This window comes from Tupaia chinensis, unplaced genomic scaffold, assembly GCF_000334495.1.
Source record: "Tupaia chinensis unplaced genomic scaffold, TupChi_1.0 Scaffold000263_1, whole genome shotgun sequence".
NCBI classification, from domain to species: Eukaryota; Metazoa; Chordata; class Mammalia; order Scandentia; family Tupaiidae; genus Tupaia; species Tupaia belangeri.
Genome location: NW_006159743.1, coordinates 1,372,153 through 1,396,839, shown reverse-complemented (window position 1 = coordinate 1,396,839; position 24,687 = coordinate 1,372,153). Strand labels below are relative to the sequence as shown.

Below are 24,687 nucleotides of genomic sequence, written 5' to 3'. Positions count from 1 at the left end.
CTTCAGCTACTTAATACTCCACGGATGTAAGTCACTGGAGACACCTTCTAATGGGTGAGAAAACAACTTAACCCTCTCAGAATGCAAGATTTCATGTTATTATTTTTAGAGAGATTTTTGCTGCAGGGCATGTGCACTCTCTGGAGAGAGACAGAAAGCGAGAAATCACCCTCCAGGGGGGATGGCCAGGCCACAATCCCTTCTCCTCCATTCTCCTCTCGGGATCTTGGGCACGCACGCACACACACAAGCACACACACCTGGCATGAGTTTAAAGCTGCCGGGTCCAAGATTCAAACCAGGGTCGACTACGAGGGAGTCTGACAACGTAACCATTATGCCATCTGCTGGTCCCTTTTTAAAAATTATTATTCTTTGTTTATCTTGGACTCGCAGCATGAAGGCAGAGGACAAACAGTGGCAGTTCTCGGGAGGATGGGACTGAAAATCTTATGAAATGCAGGGACAGCATCTGGTACCTTCCTTTTTAACCTATAATAGAAAATCCCGAAGTTTAAGAGCGTCTCTAATGGGACTTATCTACAAATGGAAAACAAATGGACCTAGAAAAACAACCCATTCCCCTAACAGAATCCAGTACAATATGCTGTTTTTCTTTGAGTTACTGAGAAAACCAGTTCAGTATGAGTTATTAAGAAGACTAGTTCAGCCCGTGGGGCCTCGCTTCCAAGAGGACCAAGAGAAGAAGCAACAGCCATGCCAAAAGGGGGCCGCAGCCGGGGCCTGCAGATGGCATAGTGGTCACGTTGCTGGACTCCCACACAGCAGAGTGCAGTTCAAGTCCCAGACCTGGAGGCTTGGAGCTCACGCCAGACACGTGTGCATGCATGTCCAAGATCCCGGGAGGAGAAAAGAGGAGAGGGGATTGTGGCATGAATATCCCTCCAGGGAGTGGGGGATGGGGAGGTGATTTCTCACTTTGCTTCTCACCATCTCTCTCTCTCTCTCTCTGACAAGCACACGTACCCTAAGGTAAAAAATTCTTAAAAAAAAAAGAAGGGGGGGACAGCCACATCGGCCTATTCACTGCTGAGCGGTGTCGTGTGCTAGGCCAAGGACAAGGCTATGGAGTTCGCCACTGGAAACAGGCCTGTCAGGGCCATCCCCGAAGCGGTGCCTGCGGAGCCCACGTGCTCCCCACGCTGTATGCGCAGCCATCACGGTGTGAACTGTGCCATTCACAGCAGGTAGTCAGGAACCCATGTCCTGCACCTGGGAAGGACCCGCCATCCCCACCCCGATTTAGACCTGCAGGTGCTGCTCCATGGAAGGAGCTGAGTCTTTAAGGACTGAAGAACTGTCCTCTGGGAAAAAATAAAATGCAAATTATACAGTTTTAAAAAGAGACTAGTTCAGTATCTTTTTAAAAAAAACTCACTGAACATTGTCATTGCTTTTTTATTCACGGGAACTGTTACCCCACAGGAACGTTCCTCAAACCTGGGTCTGTAGAATACTAGTCCAGAGGAATGCTCCAGCCGACTGGTCAGGGCAGTCCTGCGCCGGCCTCGTCCTTCCAGAGGCTGAGAAATCCTACACACCCCCACCAGAGCCTCCTGTGAGACTCCAACCTGGGGCTCCCCAACTCACTGTTTACACTGAAGGCGGGAACCCTGCCACTGATTCCTCCCGGCCCCTCGACCACAAGTGCTCCATTTAGAAAGTCAGGGCGAATGAAACGTGGGGGACGAGCCTCAGAAGTCATAAAAGCCAACAGAGCTTTGTGTGTGGAGATGGACAACCTCTCTATCTCGCCAGGAGATAATGAGGGTGATGGCAAGACGGAGGGAGAAGCCGAGCAGAGAACTGCGCAAATAGCACAAGGACCCCGCCAGAGGTCGCCCTTGCTCTGATCCCACTTCCCCCAAAGCCAGAGCACTTACCACCGACAGTTCCTCATGGGGAAAACAATCCATTTCCTAAGCAGGTTTCCAGACTCCAGATTTTTTAGGGCTTTCACACCACATCATTTTATTTTGAATTCATATTCCCCTAGTGACGGAATCTGGTTTCTTGGGACACACAGCTCTAGGAGAAGCCTATGTAAATGTTCATGTTTTACTGAGCCGTCTGTGAGGGTTGTGTTTCTCTTCACTGGCCACAGGAGGGAGCCAGAGCGCCTCTTGTAGGAGCACAGGTAAAAAAGCAAAACCAAAAACCCAACAGAAAAAAACAAAAACAAACCCCCCTCAGACCAGCTAATAGAGGTGGTTAAAGCTGTTGGGTCCCACATAGCTGACTGCACAGTTCAAGTCTCAGACACGGGAGCTTGAAAAACATGCTGGGTGAGTGGGCATGTGAGCCTAAAATCCCAAAAAGAAGGAGAGATGGCGAAGGGAATACAGTGACTATTTTTGAGGGGAGGGATGCCTTCTCTTCTCTCCTTGTCTCTCTGTAGTGAGTGCATGCGCCCTCCGACAATAAGTAAATAAGCAAATAAATGTATGTTCCAAGAAATGACTTAGTAATGACATGTGTAGAGGCTGCTCTCTGGTCCTGGAAGGCTTAATCCTTCTCCACTGTTCGAAGCTCACATCAAACATATTTTATCCAAAAATCATTTCTAGTTTTATTTTTCATTCTACCCAAGTCAAATTTAACCTTTGCTTGCTTTCTCCTCATACTTTTTATGTATCCACTGCTTATTCCTATTTATAACACATTAGAAATTTTAAAAGCAGGACCGGCAGTTGGCATAATGGCTATGTTGCTGGATTCCCATATAGTTGACTGCAGTTCGAGTCCCGGACCTGGTGGCTTAAACTCACACTGGGCATGTGTGCATGTGTGCCCAAGATCCTGACAGGAGAATGGAGAAGGGATTACAGCGTGACCATCCCCCCTCGGGGGGGGGGGGGTTTTCTTTTTTTTTCTTTATTACAGCGTGACCATCCCCCCTGGGGGGGGGTGATTTCTTGATTTCTATCTCTCTTTCTGGCGAGCGCATGCACCCCATAGCAAAAACCTCTCCAAAAAAAACAGAGAAATTTTCAAAGCATGTCAGTCTTCCCCACCAAGGCATTCTGCCTCTTTTCCCATAGCACCTACCAATTCATACGTGTAACTCTTGTTTTCGGTGCTTTGCTTTATATACTAGCTGATTTAATTCTCGACATCTCCATAGGCAAGTATTACTAGAACGCTTATTTCGCAAAGACACTGAGACAGAGAAGTTAAAAAATGTGCCCAAGATCACGGACTTGGTGTGGCAGGCCCCTTTACCTGCAGTTGTGCATGCCATGGTTTCCGTTATCTGTGGCCAACAACAGCAGGAAAATACTAAATGGAAAATTCCACAAGTAAAGTTTTAAATTGCACTTCCCTCTGAGTAGCCGAGGAAATCTCGGCAGTCCTGCTCCATCCCACCCCTTTCCTCAGTGCGTCCACACTATGTACGTGAATCTCGGGAGTCACCTAGTAGCTGCCTCGGTCATCAGATGGGAAGAACATAGTGTATATAAATATAAGGTTTGAGACTACCTGGGGTGTCAGACAGCCACTGGGGGTCCTGGAATGTGTCTTCCAAGGACAACGGGGGAGGGTGATGGTAAAGGGACCCAGGAACCAAACCCAGGCTGCCTGGCCCAGAGCCTGAGTGTCTAACCTCTCCTAAGAGTGATAATGAACATTTGCTGACTATAGAAAAACACGGAGCTTTGGGATAGGCTTTGCAGAACCCAATGCTTAAAGTGCTATGTTTTGGAACCGTTTCTTCTATCACCACCCAAATACAGCACTTAGCTCTCCAAATTTCCCCCAAAAAGGGTCAAAAAACATCCATAATCCACAACAGGTAAGAATGTAGCATACTTACTAGATCCAAATATGTTCAAGTCTTTACATTCTTTGATATTGGCATCACTGTCAAAGTAGATTTTGATTTTGCCACTGTGAGCTTTATTGTCGAAGATAATCTGGAGACACAAATGTACAGAGAGGTTACAGCCCAGCAGAAAGTATAACTTGTCAGATCAACTCTGCTCAAAAGGAAAAGTCAGTGGCAGGCCAGCAAGTGACATCCTGGTGAAGGCGTTGGATCTCACACGGCTGACTCCATGATTCGAGTCCTGGACCTGCAGCTTGGAAAACACCAGGTGGGTCTGTGCGCATGCCCGAAGTCCCAAGAAGATAGGAGAAGGGATTGCGGTATGGCCATCTCACCTGGGAAGTGGTTTCTCACTTTCCCCCTTTCTCTGTCTTCCCTGGCAAGCACGTATACCCTATGGCAAAAATCTTAAAAAAAAAAAAAAATCAATGGCATTCAGCTGACCCAACCATACTGATAAAAATGTCCTCGTCATGGTGTTTCTTCATCGCCTTCTATTATTAATGAACCCTAAATCCATGATTTTCAATCTCTGGCTAAGAGAAATCCTACAGCAAAACAGTCGACCAGTCCCAGGAACAAAAAAAAAAAAAAACAGAATTCACCAGTTTTGCCAAGAAAACACAATGACCTCATTTATCTCACTGAACGGATTTCGAAAGCATTTCTTTCAATGTAGTCCTTCGGGTATGGAATTCTAGGTTCTTACCAAGTTGGAAATCTTTCTTGTTTGCTTCAAGAGCTACGTATAATACTTCTAGAAACCACCAAGGTTACGCCAAGGCTGCAGGCCGAACCGAGGACGGCAAATGCCTCGCTCGGCCCAGCATGGGACTTAGGTCAATCATTCAGTCACTGGAAGTTTCCAGTGCTGTATTATGCCAGGTAGAACACATTCCGAAATCCAAAACCATCACGGGCCATGAGCCCGGGAGCGGAACGGCCAGGTGACCACCCCTGCATGCACCTGCACATCTCTGAGCTCACGCCAAGTCCTGTGGACTTCTAAAACTTAACTACAGCCAAACCAGGGGCTCGAGAACGAAACCGTTCCGGCCTCATCTCTGTACTGACAAGCTGTGACAAACCCTCCACTAACACAGTCACTCGCAGTCTCTGCTTCCCCAGGGAAGCCCCTAAAAGACTTCTCTCGAGACTTTAGAACTGTAAGCTGATAGAAGTCCAAAGAACAAAGCGAAAAGAAAGAGCCAATGTTTTAAGCCCACAGCTGACCATGACATGACAAAGTCATCAACGACCTCGTCCTAGCAACCCCACTCCTCCACACTCCTCTTCTGCCTCTTCGCCCACTCTAGATGCTCCCAGGGCTCCTGGGGGGGAGGACCCTGACCTGGGAAGGTGGGCCATTCTTCCGGACCACATAGCACAGTCCAGCACTACAGTTATGTACGTACGCATGTATGTATGTCTACTCGTCTTTCTGTCTGTGTGCCCCCTTATACCCACTAGGCTGTAAGCTTCCTGAAGGCCTCTGTCCCTCTTGGGCATAATAAGATGCCTGGTGCATAGTAGGGACTCAAAAGTATTTATTGATTGTGGTTGAATGAAATAGTCTTCTAAATTGCTACAATATACAACTTTCAGCTAAGTGTTCTGGTTAGCTCCTTAACAAGCAGGAAGAAAAGGGAAAGGGAGGAAAGGAAAGAAAGGGGGAAAAAAGGGGGGGTAAGAAATTCCATGAAAGCAAGAAAAAAAAAGATATTTCACGAAATACAGCTTATTCTCCCGACAAAGGCAAACAGTTCTTCAACTGCCCACGTTCCCTCCCACGAAGGGAAAAAGACTACTCCTTTGCAGACTGGCCTTCAGGTCAAGGAAACAGTTTCTGCCTCCAGCTTTGAAAACATGTGCTTCAACATTTGCAAAGATTCCTTTGATGCTAGGAAAACCACTGTAGATACGTGAGACATTTGTCATAGGGCCAGCCCATGGCCTAGTGACTGAGGGAACTGGATCCCACATAGCTGACCACAGTGTGAGGTGGCTCCAACAGCTTGAGAAATATGCTGGGCATGTAGGTGTGTGTGCCCAAGATTTCAACAGGCTGGAGAGATGGAGGAGAGGGGATTGCAGCATGACCGCGCCCCACCAGGGGTTGCTAGCTCCCTCTCCCCCAGCCTCTCCACTTCCTCTCTCGTGAGTGCACCTCTGGCCAAAAAAACAAAAACAAAAACAAACCAAAAAACCACTCATCATAAAGGTCTTTTTGTTAAGCATTAGGAGAAAATGAGCTCAGAACTAATTTTGGAAATTTTTCTTTCAACTCAGTAATCTATCTTTAAAAACTGGGAAGCGGGGGCTGGTAGATGGTGTAATGGTCACGTCCCTGGGCTCCCACATGTTTGAACATGATTTGGGTCTCTGATCCGGTGACTTCAAACTCACACTGGGTGGGTGTGCATGAGTGCCCACCTAAAATCCCAAGAGGAGAACGAAGGAAAAGGGATTGCAACGTGGCCATACCCTCTGAGGGGGTGATTTCCTGCTTTCTATCTCTCTGTCTCTTTTTCTCTCCAGTGAACTCATGTACCCTATAGCAAAAAAAAAAGGAAAGGTCTTGCTTCTTCTGAAGTCATGGTCTCTGGGTCAATGATAGCATACAGTATCATGAAAATCGTTTTGAATACAAGTACATCTAGCACATCTATAGGCTGTGTGTTTTATACTCTGGATCTACAAAATAAGTATGGGGAAATAACAGAAAGTGGCTCAGTAAAACAAAGACACTTGCCGTATTCTGAAAGATGTAACAGTCTGGTAACTCGCGGGAGTGAATCGTCTGCAGATCGATACCTTTGAGGTGGAAGGAGATTTCAACTTGTAGGAGCCTAAATAAGACACGTTGAAAGGAATAAATTGGCAGTCTTATCATACTCCCCTCCTCCCCTCACCCCTGCTCTCTGGGAAATAAGACTTGAAAATGTATTTACCGATAAAATTCCAGTCTGAAGAATGATGAGTTCTTCCAGTCCTGAGGGTTCCTGGAGAGGGTCTGATGGTCTAAGTGAACACAATCTAGAGCAATGAAGGAACACAGAATGATCGTTTCAGACGAAACCAGATGCAGTTTAATCAGCCAGAACTGGCCTAGGAGGGGAAACCCAGTCCCAACTGTCGTGTAAGCTTACTGGCAGGATGCATGTACCCAACAGAGCTGACCCCAGCAGGTTGGAATGAAAATGTGGTTGGCAACAGAATGAAAATAACAGGACCTACTTCCAGAGAATGAGATCAGAAGCGGAAGATGCCCTAAATCCTAGGACTCGATCCCTAACTCACCAATCCCAAACTGGCAAACATCACTCATAACGCCTCCTGCTCCTTGGGCTACAAAAGACCCTTCCACCCTTTGGTGATCAGAGAAGCAGATCTGAGTTTCCCTCCTGCCTCCTTGCCAGCTGACTATGCAGTAAAACGCTTTCTTGCGTCAAGCCCTGGTGTCGTAGTGATTGACATCTGTGCTCATCAGGCAAGGGACCTGCATGTTTGGTAACACCAGTAATTAGATAAACAGACATCAGACACCTACTGATACAAGGTACTGAGACAGACATGACATCACTTGTGTATTCCTGCCCAGAATGTACGACCTCATCTAGTCGTGAAAAAATAAAAAGCTCCAAAGTGAGGGTCGGGAATTCTACTCTTTAAAAACGTCGAGGTCTGGGGCCAGCAGGTGGCATGGTAGTTAAGGCATTGGTTTCCCATATGGCTGACCATGATGTGAGTCCCAAACTTGGCAGCTTAAAAATCATGCCAGGTGCATGGTCATACGTGCCCAAAATTCCTGAGAGGAGAATGAAGAAGAGATTGTGATGGGCCTATCACCCCTGGGGTGATTTCTCACTTTCCCTCTCTCGGGTGAGTGCACATGCCCCATGTCAAAAACCAAAAATAAAACAAAAAGTCAAGGTCATAAAAATTAAAAACAAACAAACAAATAAAAACAACAGAGGAACTGTATCTTGTTCCAGATTAAAACACAATGAAAAACATGACAACTAAATGCAAAATGTGGTCCTAGAAGGGATGTAGGGGAGCAGTTTTTCTTTTGCTATACAGAACATTAAAGGCAAGAGGCAGTGCAGTGGTTAAGGGAGCCTGATCCCACGTGGCCAAATGCGATGCAAATCCTGGCCCTTGAGAAATACACTGGGCACATATTCATACATGCCCGAAATCTTGATGGGCTGGAGAAGTGAAGAAAAAACTTCTGTGGTGTGACCACATCCCATTGGAGGTTCGTTCTCCCCCTTCTCTGCCCCATAAGTGCACATACCCTTTGGCAATTAAAAAAAAAATTAGGACAACTGATGGAATGTGAACAGGATTTGCAGACTGCGGTGCTGTCCTAATGTTAACTGATCGCTGTAAGCACTGTGCAGTATTTTGTAGGACAATGTTACTGTTTTGGGGAAATGCACACAGAAGTATTCAGAGATAAAGAAACAGTAAGTCTGCACCTTCGGGAGAAATATTTATACATAGGGAGCCTGAGAGAGAGTTGGAGATGCTACCTGCTTCCGTCTGTTATGCAGACCCTGCCCAAGGCGCTGCCACTATAGATGACCTGGAGGATCTGGTGTATCAGGAGAAGCTGGCTGAGCAGGCTGAGCTATGTGGTGGGAAGCATCAAGCACCAGACAGTCAGCTACAGAATGGTGGGCCCTCGGTTACACATGTGAGCAAGAAGAAGACCGTTGTTGCATCAAGTCGCTGAGATTTGGGGAGTAATTTGGGTTCCAAGCACACCTATCCTATCCTTTGGAAAAATGGAACTGTCACTTACGATTGAGGACTGTTAAAAATTGGGCAAATGATTTGAACAAATAGTTCTTAACAAGAGACATGCAAATGGTCACCAGGGAAATGCAAATCAAAACCACACTGAGATATTATCTTATTCCAGTTAAAGCAGCTGTTATCTGAAAGGTGAAAAATAAATGTTGGTGAGAATGCAGAATATGGTGTACTTTGTAACATTGTTGGTGGGGTTGTAAATTAGTATAGTCATTATGGAAAACAGTATGGAGCGCCTTCAAGAAACTAAAGAACGGTCATATGTTTTAGCAGTTCCTCCACTGGGCATGTATCCAAAGGAAAGGAAATTAGTACTATAAAGATATCTGCTCCCCAATGTTTACTGCAACACTATTCACAATAATCAAGAGTCAGAAAACTGTATATACAAGTGTATATATATGTATATACACAATGGAATACCATGCAGCCATCAAAAGGGCAACATTCTGTCATTTGAGTCTGAATGAACAGTTCTGGAGGACATTATGCTAAGTGAACTATGCCAGACACACAGGAATGGCGCATATGTTCCCTCATACATAGGATTTAAGGGGAAAAAAACAACGACCTCGTGGAAGTACAGAGGTGTCAAATGACTACTGGATCTCGAGTAGGAGGGTGAGCTGCACTAGAAGGATGCTGATAAATAAAGCAAAATCACTGACAGAAGGAACAATGCCTAATGTTATAAAATATGATGGGGGGGAATGCGATCACCACCTTACTGCTGAATGTGTTCCAGGTGGCTGAGATGATAGGGATACTACTTATGCTGATGTAATCATTACACATTGTGATACTGTATTGAAAACCACATTGTTAGCAGTTGCAATGTTAATAAATTATTAATTTTTTAAAAAGAAATATTTATACATAGGAAGAATGATAAAGCAATCATGATAAAAATGTTGGTATCTGGGAAGTCTGGAACGGTATATAGGAAATTTTTGTGTTTGTAACTTTTCCATTAAGTCTAACACTTTTTCAAGATAAAAAGAAAGAAGGATCAAATTGTATTTGAATTAGGGACCAGCAGTTAGCGTAATGGCTATGTCACTGGACTCCTATGTTGTCGACCGCAGTTCAAGTCCCGGACCTGGTGGCTTAAACTCATGCCGGGCACGTGTGCGTGCGTGCCCAAGATCCCGAGAGGAGAATGGAGGAGAAGAGATTGCGGCTGGGCCACCCCCCCGGAGGGTGATTTCTTGCTTTCTGTCTCTCTGTCTCTCTCTGTTTGTCTGGCGAGCGCATGCGCCCTATAGCAAAAACTCTCAAAAAAGAACTGTATTTGAATTAAAACAAAATGATAAGCTATAAATTATAAAAGAATGATTCCAAGAGCTTGCTATAATAATTAGTCTCATTGTGGAGTCCAGTACCTTTGCTTTACAGGGCAGAAAACCAGAGGTCTAGAGATGAGTGCCTTTCAAGTCACAAAGACCTAATGACAGCACTGGAGTGAAGCTGGCCTGGTGTCCCTCCCTAGAGGTGCTCTCCTGTGTTACCTTTGAAATGGGAAGATTGGGATCTAGTGTAGTCCTGGCACTTGGTAGGTGCTCAAGAATCAGGGTAGATTCAATGGCCAATTCCTTGCGAGTGTGATTGCACAATTATAACTCTTCATTTCCTTATCTAACCCTCCAACTAGAGTAGAGGGTCTTTGACAGCTAGAGCTCAACTCTGCTTCACGTTCTTAAACACTCCCTGCCTGGCAGATAGTTGACACTCAAAGTATGTCCTGCAGGCAGCACTGGTCTGCAGCAGTAATTCAATGCTCTGTGATGCTGGTCCCATGTGGGAAGGACCTGTGTTCACATCCATGAGTTTCCCTGTACATGCCCAACACACATGTGTGCATGTGTCTGAGATCCAGGCTGGCTGAGACTGGGGGTGGGTTATGACGGGAAGACTCTGTTGGGATGTCTTTCTTTCTCCTTCAGCCTTTCACTCTCCCGTGGAAGACATAAGTAAACTATATACATGAGGCACACTTACATTTAGTGAAAATTAGTCATTCTGGGTCCAAATCAGGGACACAGAGCTGAACAGACAACTCAACGGGCATAACATTTAAGTTAGGTAGATTTCAGACCATGTGTCCCTGTGTTTGGCAAATGGAATATTAGTGCCACGAAACAATTTGGGGACCAGCAATTAGCGTAATGGCTATGTTGCTGGACTCCCATGTAGCCAACCACGGTTTGAGTCCCAGACCCAGTGGCTTAAACTCACGCCAGGCGCATGTGTGCATGTGCCCAAGATCCCAAGAGGAGAATGGAGGAGAAGGGACTGTGGCGTGGCCATTTCCCCTGGGGGGCGATTTCTCACTTTCTGTCTCTCTCTGTCTTTCTGGCAAGCGCACATGCCCTATAGCAAAAACCTCTTCAAAAAAAAAAAAAATGAAAAGAAAGGAAATAATTTGATGTTTGTTTTCCGACTGTACTCTGATTACTATAGTGAGGGCAGTTAATCAAAATTAATTTTCAGACAGGAAATGGTAGATGATGACAAAAAATGGTAAAAAGCATACCGGGCACTTACTCCATAGCAGGCTCTGTGCTAAGGGCTTTATATGCTCTCTCATTTACTACATCCTCCTATTTAGTCCTCGAAGCAACCCGTGAGGTAGGTACTATCGGTGCCATTTTACAGACAGCAAAACAATACATAGAGAGGTCAAAAAGTTCTTCGAGGTCACACAGCTAGCTGGTGGTGATCCAAAATTTAAATCCACTTGTGCTCAGTTCTAGAACCTGAGCTCTGCACTGCTGAGGCTCACCTTTGAGCAGGTAATTCAGAGACTGTCAAAGACCAAGGCTCCCTACCTGACTCACATATTCAGTATGTACTTGCTCAAAGCTAGACATTGTGCTAGGCACTGAAGATAGATCAAAGCAGACATGCTCACTGCTTTCATGAACTCACATCCTGGGGGGATAACAATACATTATATGCACGCACACACACACACACACACACAAACACACACACACGGCCATTTCCAGTGTGAGAAGTACTATGAAGATAAAGTGATCAAGAATAACGAGGTTGGGGAGCTCTATCTAGGGAAGGTGGTCAGGGTGAGACAGGTAGGAGCTCTCTCGGAATCAAAAGTAAGGTGTCATTTTAGTCCTCTTTCTGTAGGATGGACCCAAATTGCAACTAGGAACCTGACCGCAAGCACAAACAAGAACAGGCCAGTAGCAGAACGAGCAGCAGTCAAGATGGAGGACCAAAACTGACGTAAAGATAAACGATGCCTTCTTCCCATACTAAAAATCCTACCCTTAGGTGGAGACGGAAGATGCTAAAGATGAATGTGATGTATGAAGACGCATGGCCAGCCACCATGCATGGGCCGAGGAAAGCCCTCCTGTACACACTGTGGTCTTCCATCCTCCTGCCCCTACCCGGATAAAGACCGCAGGTGTTCCGCCTGCAGGGAGACCACTGGACTCTCTCCCGCTGTCTCCCTTGTACTCAAAGATACACCTCAATGAAGCCTTTCCTGGGTTTCTCCACCTGTCAGGCTGAGTTACTTTCTATTCTCTCAGCCCCCAAATCCTGCACCTGCAACAAGGGAATGACTCTCAGAGTGCTGAAAATGTTTGAACTAAAAGCTTTTTTCTGAAGAAAAAAGAACCAGCTCTGTATAGATCCAGGGAGTGTGCTCTGGGTATGAAAAAAAAAAAGAAAAAAGCACTAAGGCCTCCTGGCAGGGAAGAGCCTGGCTCATTCAGCAATTGCACAGAGAGAGATAGAGACAGCGTCTGCAGGCTTGGAGAGGCAGAGGGTGGCCACTCCAGTAGAGATTTATGAATTTTACTGAAGTGAAATGAGGGTCCGGGAGCTGAAATGTGGGAATCCGGCATATTAACCACCACGCCACCTGCTGGCCCCAAGGAGTCACAGATCCTGAACTGGAAAGCACTGAATGACTGGCTCAGGAATTTCACGTGTATGGATCACATCAGGATGTGGCTAAGGTCACACGTGGATTCATTAGCCCGAGGGTGGGGCCTGAGCTTCTGCATTTCTCACGAGCTGCCAGGAGATCGTGCTGCTGGTTGCTGAGCAGCCAAGACCTCCTGCCACCGAGTCATTACAATGATCTCAGCTTAGCTTCTAAGCTTGACTGAGCATCGGTTTCCTCTACTGTAAAATAAAGGCCAAGCTGATAATACTGAAGGCGCCTCTACCTCTAACAATCTTATTTTAAGGTGAAATAAAAACAATAAAACCGATCTGAGTAAATGACTATATTCTCAAAGCAATAACATGTTCAAGAGCTAAGTCCCAGATCCTTCCTCTCCTCTATTTCATTCACTCTAAGATGCATATTTTTCATGTATGAACATCTCTAGGGACTAGGCTGTGGAGAAGAAACAGGCAGCTGGACCCCTGGGAAGGGTCCCTGAGTTCATGTCCTGTGATCCTGGCTGGCTGAAACAGGGTGGATTGTGGCAGGAGGACACTGTTGCAGGAACCAGTCTCTCTCTCCCTCTCTCTCTCTCTCTCTCTCTCTCTTTCTTAAAAGAAATAAACACAAGACTTTGAAACCAAAAAACCTTCTAAATCAAATGAGTCACTAAAAAAATTAATGGCATTTTAGATTCAGAGAAATATGAAAAAAATTTTGTTAGTTTATCCAGTCCCAGACCTCTCAGCTTAAAATTCACACTTGGCGTGTATACATGTGTGCCCAAAGTCCCGAGAGGAGAATGGAGAAGGGACTGCAATGTGGCCATCCTCCCCTGGGGGGTGATCTCTCATGATCATGCTCTGTTTCTCTGGTGAAGGCATACACCCTGTGGCAAAAATCTCTCTAAAAATGTCACTGATGATAAAGGTATAAGCACCGGTGGCAGCAAAACTTAGATTAAAAAAAAAAAAAAGATGGCAAAAGCCCTAGGTAAAACATCAAACACCAAGCAGAACAAACTACTATCTAGAACGACGGCCTCATTACTCAGCTGAACCTCACTGAAGTCAAACTCAAGTCCCGTTGATATTATCTGCAGGTTTTCTTCAACATGTCCAAGGCAAGAAGACTGGGCAAGCCCCATCGTCTCAAGGTTGAGGGAGCCAAATTCCACATGTCCTACTGCAGTTTGAATCCCAGCTCCAGCGACTTGAGAAACACACTAGGCATGCCAAAAATCCTGACAGGAGGAAGCAGTGGAGGAGAAGGGATGGCAGTATGACTACACTCCGCTGAGGGGTGATTTCTCCTTCTCTCTCTCTTTCTCTCTCTAGCAAGTATTCATGCCCCCTAGCAAAAAAATTTAAAGAAAAAAAGATAATAAAGAAAAGAAATCCTAAAGTCCGCTGCCAACTATTTTCAAAATCATCTTTAAAATATCTTGAAAAAACTGCCAGAGGTAGGTAGCATGTGCTCAGCAGAGGGAGACAGGCAGGGGGAGGGAGAAGGCACTGCTGCATGGGCATAGACGCACTGCGGTCCCTTCCTCTCCATTTCTCAGCCTGTTGGGATCCGAGACGCACATGCACACATGCCTGAGCGTTTTAAGCTGCCATGTCAGGGTTTCAGACTGTGGTTCAACAGAAGGGATCTAGTGCCACTTAACCACTAGGCCACAGGTTGGCCCTAAAACGCCTTTTAAATAAGATACATCAAAAGATGCTCTTTGTTGAGTTATATTTAATAAGTCAAAGAATATAATTAATCGGCTGAAGCAATCACTCTTTAAGTCAAATTAATCATCTCCCTCCACTGAGTTAAAAATACTCCATTTTCTGTCAGAAGGAAATGAACAAGAGCACTACTGTCCACTGGTCAAAAATAAATCCTGCTTTCCAGTTCCGCCCATCCTACCTAGCCACTGATATTGACTTTGGCCACCCTTCTTTAATACATTTGCCAAGAGAAATCAATTGAGCCAAACAGCATATGAAGCACTGGAAAACAGTTACACGGGGGCATCCAATTTGAGCCACATTTTTAAAAGGGCAAGTGTCAAATGGCTTATTGGAAGCAGCTGGTGAATGGACAAGCTCCAGGGCCACCTATAAAGCCCTCCTATCACAGTTACAGGAATCACCCTCAGGGAGGAGCAGAGCTGCTGACCCGAAATAAGATTAGGCCCTGCAGGCAGACTAGTGCTGGAGCTCAGGAGAGCAGAAGCCTCCAGGGCAATAAGCAAAGTCATATCGGAAAGTTCCCGGCTACAGAATGAGGCAAAGGTCCTCCAGAGGGTCTCCGAAAGCAGCCGAGGAGCCAGACACTTCCTGGGACCCTGACGGGTTGGCTTATGGGCTGCTGCTTTCAGAGACAAGACCATGGGACAGAATTACTCATGGAGAGAAACAGAACTCTGAGGAAACAAATGAAAACCTCTGTCTTACCAGAGTGTTCTCCTGTTACTGAGGCATCTTAAGACAGATTGCAGGATCTGATCAAATATGGTTAAATGAACTGTGTGACACTCTGATTTTCAGAATCATTCCAGATTGAAACTGTTCCTAGGATCCCTGATCTTGAACTGTTAGCTACACGAGGACCCAGGATCGAATCATCTTTGTAACCCCAGTACATAAAACAGCGAATTTCTTGGGCATAGTGTCTATATCCCAGAGGTTTGTGGGATGAATGACAAAATACAAGTCTTAAGTCAAACACTTAAGACTGTTTATCTATAATGCACTTTAAAATTCTTAACACAATGGCACAATATAATTCTACCTGATTAGCTATTAACTTTTTGTCAAGTGAGTTCTTAAAAGAGAAAACGAGTCACTAATCACGATTCACTTTTAAAGAGAATTGACATATTTTTCTAATAGTAAAACAAGTACACAACATTCTATACATTACATGCATTATTTCATTTAACATGTACACATCCATTTTTTCCCCATATAAATCCCACCTCCCCCTTGCAAGAGGAAAATACCTAAATCAACAGGAAACACCTGTGCATTTGTCCCAAAGCCAGCTGTCTTGAGGTATACCAAAGGGACCCACAGATGCTGGCCCTGTCCCATTACCAAAACCCATGGTTCTCAGTCAAAGCCCTGTGCAGACACATGTTCAAGGGACAGCCTCGAACAGGTTAGCTTCCGAAAGCAAAGCTGCTCCGCTCGCATTGCTAGCTAGCTCACGACGGTAGTTTCACTATCACCACAGAGGACGATAAAGGCCTAGGAGCAAACCACCACCGCATTACCTAGCTCAGTGTCGCTGTCAATATTCAGGGTCTCATTGGAAGGAAACATGGTCCCTTTCTTGTAATGCTGCTTACAGACTTTGATGCCGATTCTATTGTCTTCATTTTCTCCATAACCAAGGGTCCCCAGTGAAATGTCCTTGAGACGATGATACTATTGGAAGACAGGGAAATAAAAACACACATGAGCTTTTCAGGTTTGATCAGGAGTTATAGCCTATGGAATGCATTTTTAGCTACTTCATACTGTTTACAACCCAGCCTACGGCATGACTTCCCAATTTAAAATACGATCAACTGATTTTCTCAGGTTGTGTAGGAACACACTGGCTCACAGAACTCAGAATTAAACACGTTGACAGATGGCTCCCATCTCACTCAGAGCCAAAACCAAGGTGTGGCCTTTTCTCTCTGCCTTGTCACCTACTACTGACTTTTGGCTCCACTCTCCTGTCCCCCTAAACCATACTGGCCTCCAGGTGCTTTGGGGAGTTTGCCAGACATACTCCTGCTCCTGCTCTTTGCTAATCCCTCTGCCTAGAAACCCAGGTATCCAGCCTATTACTCATCCCTCAGGTCTTAATTAAAATATTACTACTCACAGACCAGCAGATGGGGTAATGGTTGCGTCACTGGACTCCCACATGGCTGACCGTGGTTTGAGTCTCAGACCTGGTGGCTTGAAACATGCTGGGCATGTGTGCATGCATGCCCAAAATCCCAAGAGGAGAATGAAGGAGAAGGGATTATGGTGAGGCCATCCCCTAGGGGGTAATTTCTTGTTTTCTGTTTCTCTCTGTCTCTCTGGTAAGCTCACATACCCTTTAGCCAAAATCTTAAAAAACAAAAAATGACCTCAATGAGATCTTTGCTGATGAAGTCAATGAAAATTGCAAACATACATCATAACATCAAATAGGACACCATAAATATATTATATATACAATTATTGTCAATTAAATACAAAATAATAAAATAGAAATAAAAAATACAGAAAATCACAAATATCCATCACTAGGCCCAGGCAATCTCCATCTCCCTCCTTGCTTTATTTCTTGGCAGATAATTATTTCTGGACCTAACAGAGGACCCACACCTCCCACACCCCACAATTTATCTCGACACAGCTAACATTACCTTATGTTACCTTGCATCAGCTGACATTAACATGACCTTGCTATTTGGCCATCTGTGCTATCAAGGTTTTACTGGCACTCATCTTCATTCGTATGACTTTACTGGGGCCAGACAGTGGTGAAGTAGTAGCTCAACATTCTGTGATGTTGGACTCACATGAAAAGATCCCAGGTTTGGGAACCAGCAGTTAGCGTAATGGCTATGTCGCTGGACTCCCACGTAGTCGACCACGGTTCGCGTCCCGGACCCGGTGGCTTAAAACTCACGCCAGGCATGTGTGCGTGCGTGTCCAAGATCCTGAGAGGAGAATGGAGAGGAAGGGATTGCAGGGTGACCATCCCCTCTGGGGGGTGATTTCTTGCTTTCTGTCTCTATGTCTCTGTCTGTCTGTCTGGCGAGCGCACACGCCCTATAGCAAAAGCCTCTCAAAAAAAAAAAAGATCCCAGGTTCGTGTCCTGAAACCTCCCTGTATATACTGGGCACACACACACGTCTGGCAACCCAGCTGAGACTGGGGGCAGGTCGAGGTGTGAAGACTCTCTTTGGGGTACATGTCTCTCTTTCCTCTTGGCAGAAACAAACAAACAAATAAATAAATTGTGTGTGTGTGTGTTTATGATATACATGACTTTACTATTCTGGGAAACTTTTGCGCAAGAACATAAAACTTGCACATAGCTGAATTGTCTATTTCATGAACATCCAAAAAATGCATTTAAATCAATACTAATTTGAAGATGTAGCCGGATTAATATCCAGGACTATTAAAAATTGCCCCTCTTCATATTGCTGTGACCCCAGTCCTAAACTATTATATCATGATGTTTATACAGTTCTAGTCAAGCTCTTCCACACTGAAGGACTCCCTCTCAAAGCACTGCTGAGACTGGTCAAGGTGGCGTCGCTCTCAATCACTATAAGCAATAAACTCAGCTTTGCTTATCAATATGATTTTGGGGTGGTGTTTTGATACCATACACTGCCCTTCTCATCTGTCTGGCTCTTCCCTCTATAAATAAGCTCTGTAAAAGCAGTTTTTACCTGTTTCAGTCACTGCCATATCCTCAATGACTAGAATAGTGTCTGCTACATATTAGGTACTTGAAGATTTAGTGAGGGAATGAATGAAGAAGGAACATGGGACCAGCAGGTGGCATAATGGTTACATCACTGGGCTCCCTCGTAGTCGACTGAGGTTCCAGTCCTGGACCTGAAGGCTTCAAACTCACACTGGGTGCGTGTGCGTGCGTGCCCAGGATCCTGAGAGGAGACTGGAGGAGAAGGGACTACAGTATGGCCATGATTTCTCACTTTCTGTCTCTCTGGCGAGTGCATGTGCCCTACAGCAAAAAATCTCTCAAGAAAAGAGAATATGATGATGAAGATGATGAAGAAGAAGAAACAATAATAACAGTTTCTTTCACTTAAATGTTTTGTTCAAGTCTACCAATATGCCTTCTCATACTTTTCTATATGCATCTATGCTATATCCCAGATTCTTTTTTTTTTTTTTTTTTTTGAGAGGTTTTTGCTGGATCCCACAAGGCCAACTCCATGGTTTGAGTCCCAAACCCAGAAGCTTGAGAAACACGCAAAGTACATGTCTATGCATGCCCAAAATCCTGAAAAGAGAATGGTGAAGGGATTGTGGCTTGGCCATCACCTCCGGGGATAGCGGAGGTGGAGTGGGAAGTGATTCCTCACTTCCCCTCTCTCTGTCTCTCATTCTCTCTCCAGTGAGTGCATGTGCCATAAGGTTTGGGAACCAGCAGTTAGCGTAATGGCTATGTCGCTGGACTCCCACGTAGTCGACCACGGTTCGCGTCCCGGACCCGGTGGCTTAAAACTCACGCCAGGCATGTGTGCGTGCGTGTCCAAGATCCTGAGAGGAGAATGGAGAGGAAGGGATTGCAGTGTGACCATCCCCTCTGGGGGGTGATTTCTTGCTTTCTGTCTCTATGTCTCTGTCCGTCTGTCTGGCGAGCGCACACGCCCTATAGCAAAAGCCTCTCAAAAAAAAAAAAGATCCCAGGTTCGTGTCCTGAAACCTCCCTGTATATACTGGGCACACACACACGTCTGGCAACCCAGCTGAGACTGGGGGCAGGTCGAGGTGTGAAGACTCTCTTTGGGGTACATGTCTCTCTTTCCTCTTGGCAGAAACAAACAAACAAATAAATAAATTGTGTGTGTGTGTGTTTATGATATACATGACTTTACTATTCTGGGAAACTTTTGCGCAAGAACATAAAACTTGCACATAGCTGAATTGTCTATTTCATGAACATCCAAAAAATGCATTTAAATCAATACTAATTTGAAGATGTAGCCGGATTAATATCCAGGACTATTAAAAATTGCCCCTCTTCATATTGCTGTGACCCCAGTCCTAAACTATTATATCATGATGTTTATACAGTTCTAGTCAAGCTCTTCCACACTGAAGGACTCCCTCTCAAAGCACTGCTGAGACTGGTCAAGGTGGCGTCGCTCTCAATCACTATAAGCAATAAACTCAGCTTTGCTTATCAATATGATTTTGGGGTGGTGTTTTGATACCATACACTGCCCTTCTCATCTGTCTGGCTCTTCCCTCTATAAATAAGCTCTGTAAAAGCAGTTTTTACCTGTTTCAGTCACTGCCATATCCTCAATGACTAGAATAGTGTCTGCTACATATTAGGTACTTGAAGATTTAGTGAGGGAATGAATGAAGAAGGAACATGGGACCAGCAGGTGGCATAATGGTTACATCACTGGGCTCCCTCGTAGTCGACTGAGGTTCCAGTCCTGGACCTGAAGGCTTCAAACTCACACTGGGTGCGTGTGCGTGCGTGCCCAGGATCCTGAGAGGAGACTGGAGGAGAAGGGACTACAGTATGGCCATGATTTCTCACTTTCTGTCTCTCTGGCGAGTGCATGTGCCCTACAGCAAAAAATCTCTCAAGAAAAGAGAATATGATGATGAAGATGATGAAGAAGAAGAAACAATAATAACAGTTTCTTTCACTTAAATGTTTTGTTCAAGTCTACCAATATGCCTTCTCATACTTTTCTATATGCATCTATGCTATATCCCAGATTCTTTTTTTTTTTTTTTTTTTTGAGAGGTTTTTGCTGGATCCCACAAGGCCAACTCGGACATCACCTCCGGTGATAGCGGAGGTGGAGTGGGAAGTGATTCCTCACTTCCCCTCTCTCTGTCTCTCATTCTCTCTCCAGTGAGTGCATGTGCCATAGACAAAAATCTAAAACAAGAAAAAGATAGCAGTACGGTAGTCCCACCACCCTCTCTTTTGAGTATTTGGCACCATTTTGCTATTTCCCATGACTATTGGGTACACTGGAGCTTTTGTCTCCTGTGTGCTCCTGTCCTGGGGAAATTCTCTTAAGTTTGAGTTCAAAAGTCTATGGATTTTGACCTTTTTAATGCTCCTTTCTTCTACTGCCAAGAATGATCATCTGTTGGCATTAGAGTCCTTAAGATCACACCGCCCACACCTTTTCTTTTTCCCTCTGAAGAGTTACTCTTTATTTTTATTATTTTTTTTGAGAGGTTTTTCGCTATGCACTCGCCAGACACACAGACAGAGACATAGAGACAGAAAGCGAGAAATCAGCCCCTGGGGGGATGGTCACGCTGCAATCCCTTCTCCTCCATTCTCCTCCCGGAATCTTGGGCACACACACACACACACGCACCCAGTGTGAGTTTTAAGCCACCAGGTCCGGGATGCGAACCGTGGTCGACTACGTGGGAGTCCAGCGACATAGCCATTACGCTAACTGCTGGTCGGTCCCTAAATCCCAGATTCTTAAGATCCAACTAAGATTACTAATGCTAAGACATGAAAAGGATACCATAGGACCTTAGATTTGGTATCAAATTTTCATCAAACATTCAGAGATTATAAATATACTTTTGGCTATTTGCCTAAGGCAAAATAATCCTCCAAAACTAGAGAGGATGAATGAATAAAAAATATAAATCTTAAGAAAACAGTCATAATAGGCAAATTCTAGAGTGTAGAAATGCAGCTTTAGAAATAGCAATAAAATTTTTTTGGCAGACTATGCAAATTGTACCTTCGAATATATACATATATGCTTTATATATATGTTTTACATATATATAATATATATATGTAATTTTTATTTGTTTTCTAAGACAAGAAAGCCAAGTATCAATATATTCTTAATAGGTTGTGCAAAAAAACACTTACCTGATTAATAGCAAAAAAGATGCTCTCATAGGTGTCCTCTTGAGTATACACGCTGCAACTATAGTCATCTTCGTCTGTACCTGAATAGCCTTTCAAAAACAAGTGCTTGAAAGCAATAGTGTTGTCTTCTTTGAAAGAAACCACCAGCTGGTTACTTAAACCAAAACGAACAAGCTAGAAAAGAAAGCCAAATAGGAATACGTGAATTTAACCATTCACTGGGGAAGGAAAATGCTCTCTTAATATCATCAACCCTCACCTATAAATATCAGAAGGAAAACATCAATTCTCAGTTTATACTAACAGTAACAGTGCAAAATACCAGTCCCCCAAAAGAACAATGTCATTAAGCTACATAAGCAATTCAAGGCAGTATTAAATTGGAACAAATTACAAATCAATCAATTTGTCTTCACGAATTCAGTTGAAGAATTTGCCCCTAGATATTTGTACTAAAACGAAAACTCAAAACATATTAGGCAACAGAATATTGTTCTGATATATAGAGTAAAAGAAAATACCATATTAGTGAACAAGAAATTGTTCTGAGACATACAATAAAAGGGAACGGAAAGCATTACTTCCAAATCAATCGTGCCACATACATCACCCAAATATGAGCCCAACATACTGTGACAAAGTCCTCTCACAGTCTTGGATTTCACGTTACATTTCTCCCACCAGAACTCAGGTTGGCAGTATGGACTCCAACATGACACATACGAAATCATGGCTGATCGAGCATGTTGGAAACCAAGGAGAGGCTGAATGTTACTCTATGCAGTCCATGAATCTGAGTGAATGACAGAACTACGTATTGCAAAATAGGCCACAAAATTTGGGCAGAAAGGCTGCCAACAGTCACCAAACAACCAATAGCTGTTTGGTGGGTTATGTTTGTCATACCAAAAACCTGTATTTTCCTCTCCAGAGTGTGACAGTAGTGACGGTGTTTACGAAATCATTTACCTAGTGAACCTGTATTTCCTTCTCCAGAGCGTGACAGTAGTGATGGTGTTTACCTAGTAAAGTAATGATTTGTGTTTTACTGATTAATACTTAGAAATTACATATATGTGTGTGTGTATTTAAAGTCACAACCACGTTTTACATGGGGCTTTAATGATGTTTTTGAAAAGCGGCCTATGGGTGTGGCAGGTGGCATGGTGGTGAAGGTGCTGGATTCCCACATGATTGACTGTGGTTTGGTACCAAACCTGGCAGCTTGCTTTCTTCCTTTTCCCTTCTCTCTCTCTGTTTCTCTCTGGTCAAATGAAAAAGTAATAATAATAACAAATAGAATTAAACAAATAACCTTTTTTTAAAAAAGTGGCCCATGTACTTAAGCCAGCTTGGAGGTAATAGTTGTCAAAGGAATTAAAATATAGGAGTTCTTACATGAGGGCCAGCAAGTGGCATGGAGGTTAAAGTGGCTAGATCCCACATGACTGACACTGTGATTCGAGTCCTAGCCCCAGTGGCTTGAAAAACACACCAGGTACGTACGCATGTGTGCCCCAAATCCCAAGTGGAGAATTGAGGGGAGAGAATTGAGGCCATCATCTTGGGGAGGGGGTGATTTCTCACTTTTACTCTCTTTCTGTCTCTCTCTGGCAAGTATACATACCCTGGCAAACACCTAAAACAAAACAAAACAAAAAAGAATTCTTTCATGAAACTCATACCTTGTTTTCCTCTTCACTAATATCTACAAGCTCAAAGGATGTGGAAGGATAATAGGGCTCACTTTGCCTAAATTACATTATAGCCGTTCACTCTCACCAAGTATCTACCTGCTCCTGAAAGAACACCTACTTCTCCCTTCCAGGAAGTTGGGCCTCTAAGGGCCCTTTTCATCAGAAGTGAAAATGTTCATCTTATAACCCAATATACAAGGGAATTAGCCAGCACCAAAGTTTACAAGAGAACAGGAAACCACACACACATCCACTCTTGTGCAAGCGCTTCTCTATCTGCCACGTGCGCACACTTAGACACAAAGCCATAGCATGCTCTTAATGTCTTGCACCCTCACATATTCACACACGCACACTCATTCACACATGCCCACTCTCTCACACACCCATTCTCACACACACTCACTCTCATGTATGCCCACTCTCTTACACATACCCACTCTCTCAAATGTGCACACTTTCTTTTTTTTTTTTTTACTTTCTGAATATATATTGTACATCGTGTAAACAAACATGCAGAATAAGAATCCAGCACAGGCTAACTATTGTTTCCTAGGAAACCGGAATCTTCTTTATCAAAGCCCTGTAGTAAGAGAATGAAATACTGAGTAGGTTTGAAATGAAATGCAAGAGAGTAGGAGATGCAGAAATTTGAACGTCTTAATGATGGTGTTGTAGCAATGGCCTCAGAATTCCCTTAACGAATCAGAAACCAGGACAATCCATTAATCAATGATGTTCCGAGTCAAAAGTCTAAACTAGAAGTGATAAAGACACAAAACCAAAGATGCATTTTCCACTAAAACCATATGCAAGAATTTTAAGCTTTCTGTCAACATTCTGTACCAGCGCCTGCCCCCCTATGAAAGGAAGAAGCTTGGTCATGACTGTCCATCCCATCTCAAGGCTTCCAGTCTTTGAAGGAGGGTGTTTCCAAATGCTTCCCGGTAGGCAGGGCTGAGCGAATCCAACAGGGAGTAGACCGTCTCATGGTAGGGCGTCTGTTTGCTCACTGGGACCTGTTATATTTAATAGGCTCATGTCATTCCTCAAACAACAAATTGACTTGCTTACTATGTGGCCTATCCAGGTCCACTATTCTAGAATGAAGATGGAAGACCAACACCCCTATACTGGTCTCACCTGAGGCGCTGAATCGGTTAGCCAAAGACAGGTAAGAGAGTCTGATGAACCCAATAACTGTTCAGTCCTTCCACCTAAGACAGGAAGCCCATCATAGCTATGGGACTCTCCAATGACGGGTAAGGATGGACATATGGTTCCATAAATGACTCCAACCTAAGACAAGCATGATTCCCCCAGGCCTTTTCCTCATCTCTCAAATTAAAACAGAAAAGGAGGATATATGGGAGGCTGCGCACCAGTGAGTCTGCCGAGGTCATTTTCATGAGTCTCTTACTCTTGCCATCTTAGGCTCAGAGAGCAAACAATTACACAATGCCAAAGGCCACAGTTGGCTCCCCTTCAAAACCTCACCTTCAAAACCATACTATCCGGCACCTCATGATTGGTCCACAAAGCAACCAATCATAACCCACCTTTTACAATCCTTCATTTAACCAGTCACCACCCACCAACATGTATATAATCACGATCCCTGGCCCACAATTGCCAGACGACCCTGAAGACCCTGAAGAGTTAAAACACTGTGTCATCTCCATGTTGTAATATTGCAGCCGCTCATCCCATCTCTCACTCCTTCCCTCAGGAAACCTGTTCCACTGTCCTGCGGGTCAGGACAAGCTGTCCC

The 24,687-nt window shown here is 44.3% G+C and overlaps 1 protein-coding gene across 1 annotated transcript in view; it reads right to left on the bottom strand.

The window, feature by feature from the left end:
* MCOLN2 (mucolipin TRP cation channel 2) overlaps positions 1-24,687 on the bottom strand; it is a 78,806-nt gene that overhangs the window by 23,179 nt on the left and 30,940 nt on the right. Inside the window, 5 exon segments of the mRNA XM_027772259.1 lie at positions 3,836-3,935; positions 6,600-6,696; positions 6,799-6,883; positions 15,859-16,012; positions 21,220-21,393. Coding sequence (XP_027628060.1) covers positions 3,836-3,935; positions 6,600-6,696; positions 6,799-6,883; positions 15,859-16,012; positions 21,220-21,393 — 610 coding nt within the window.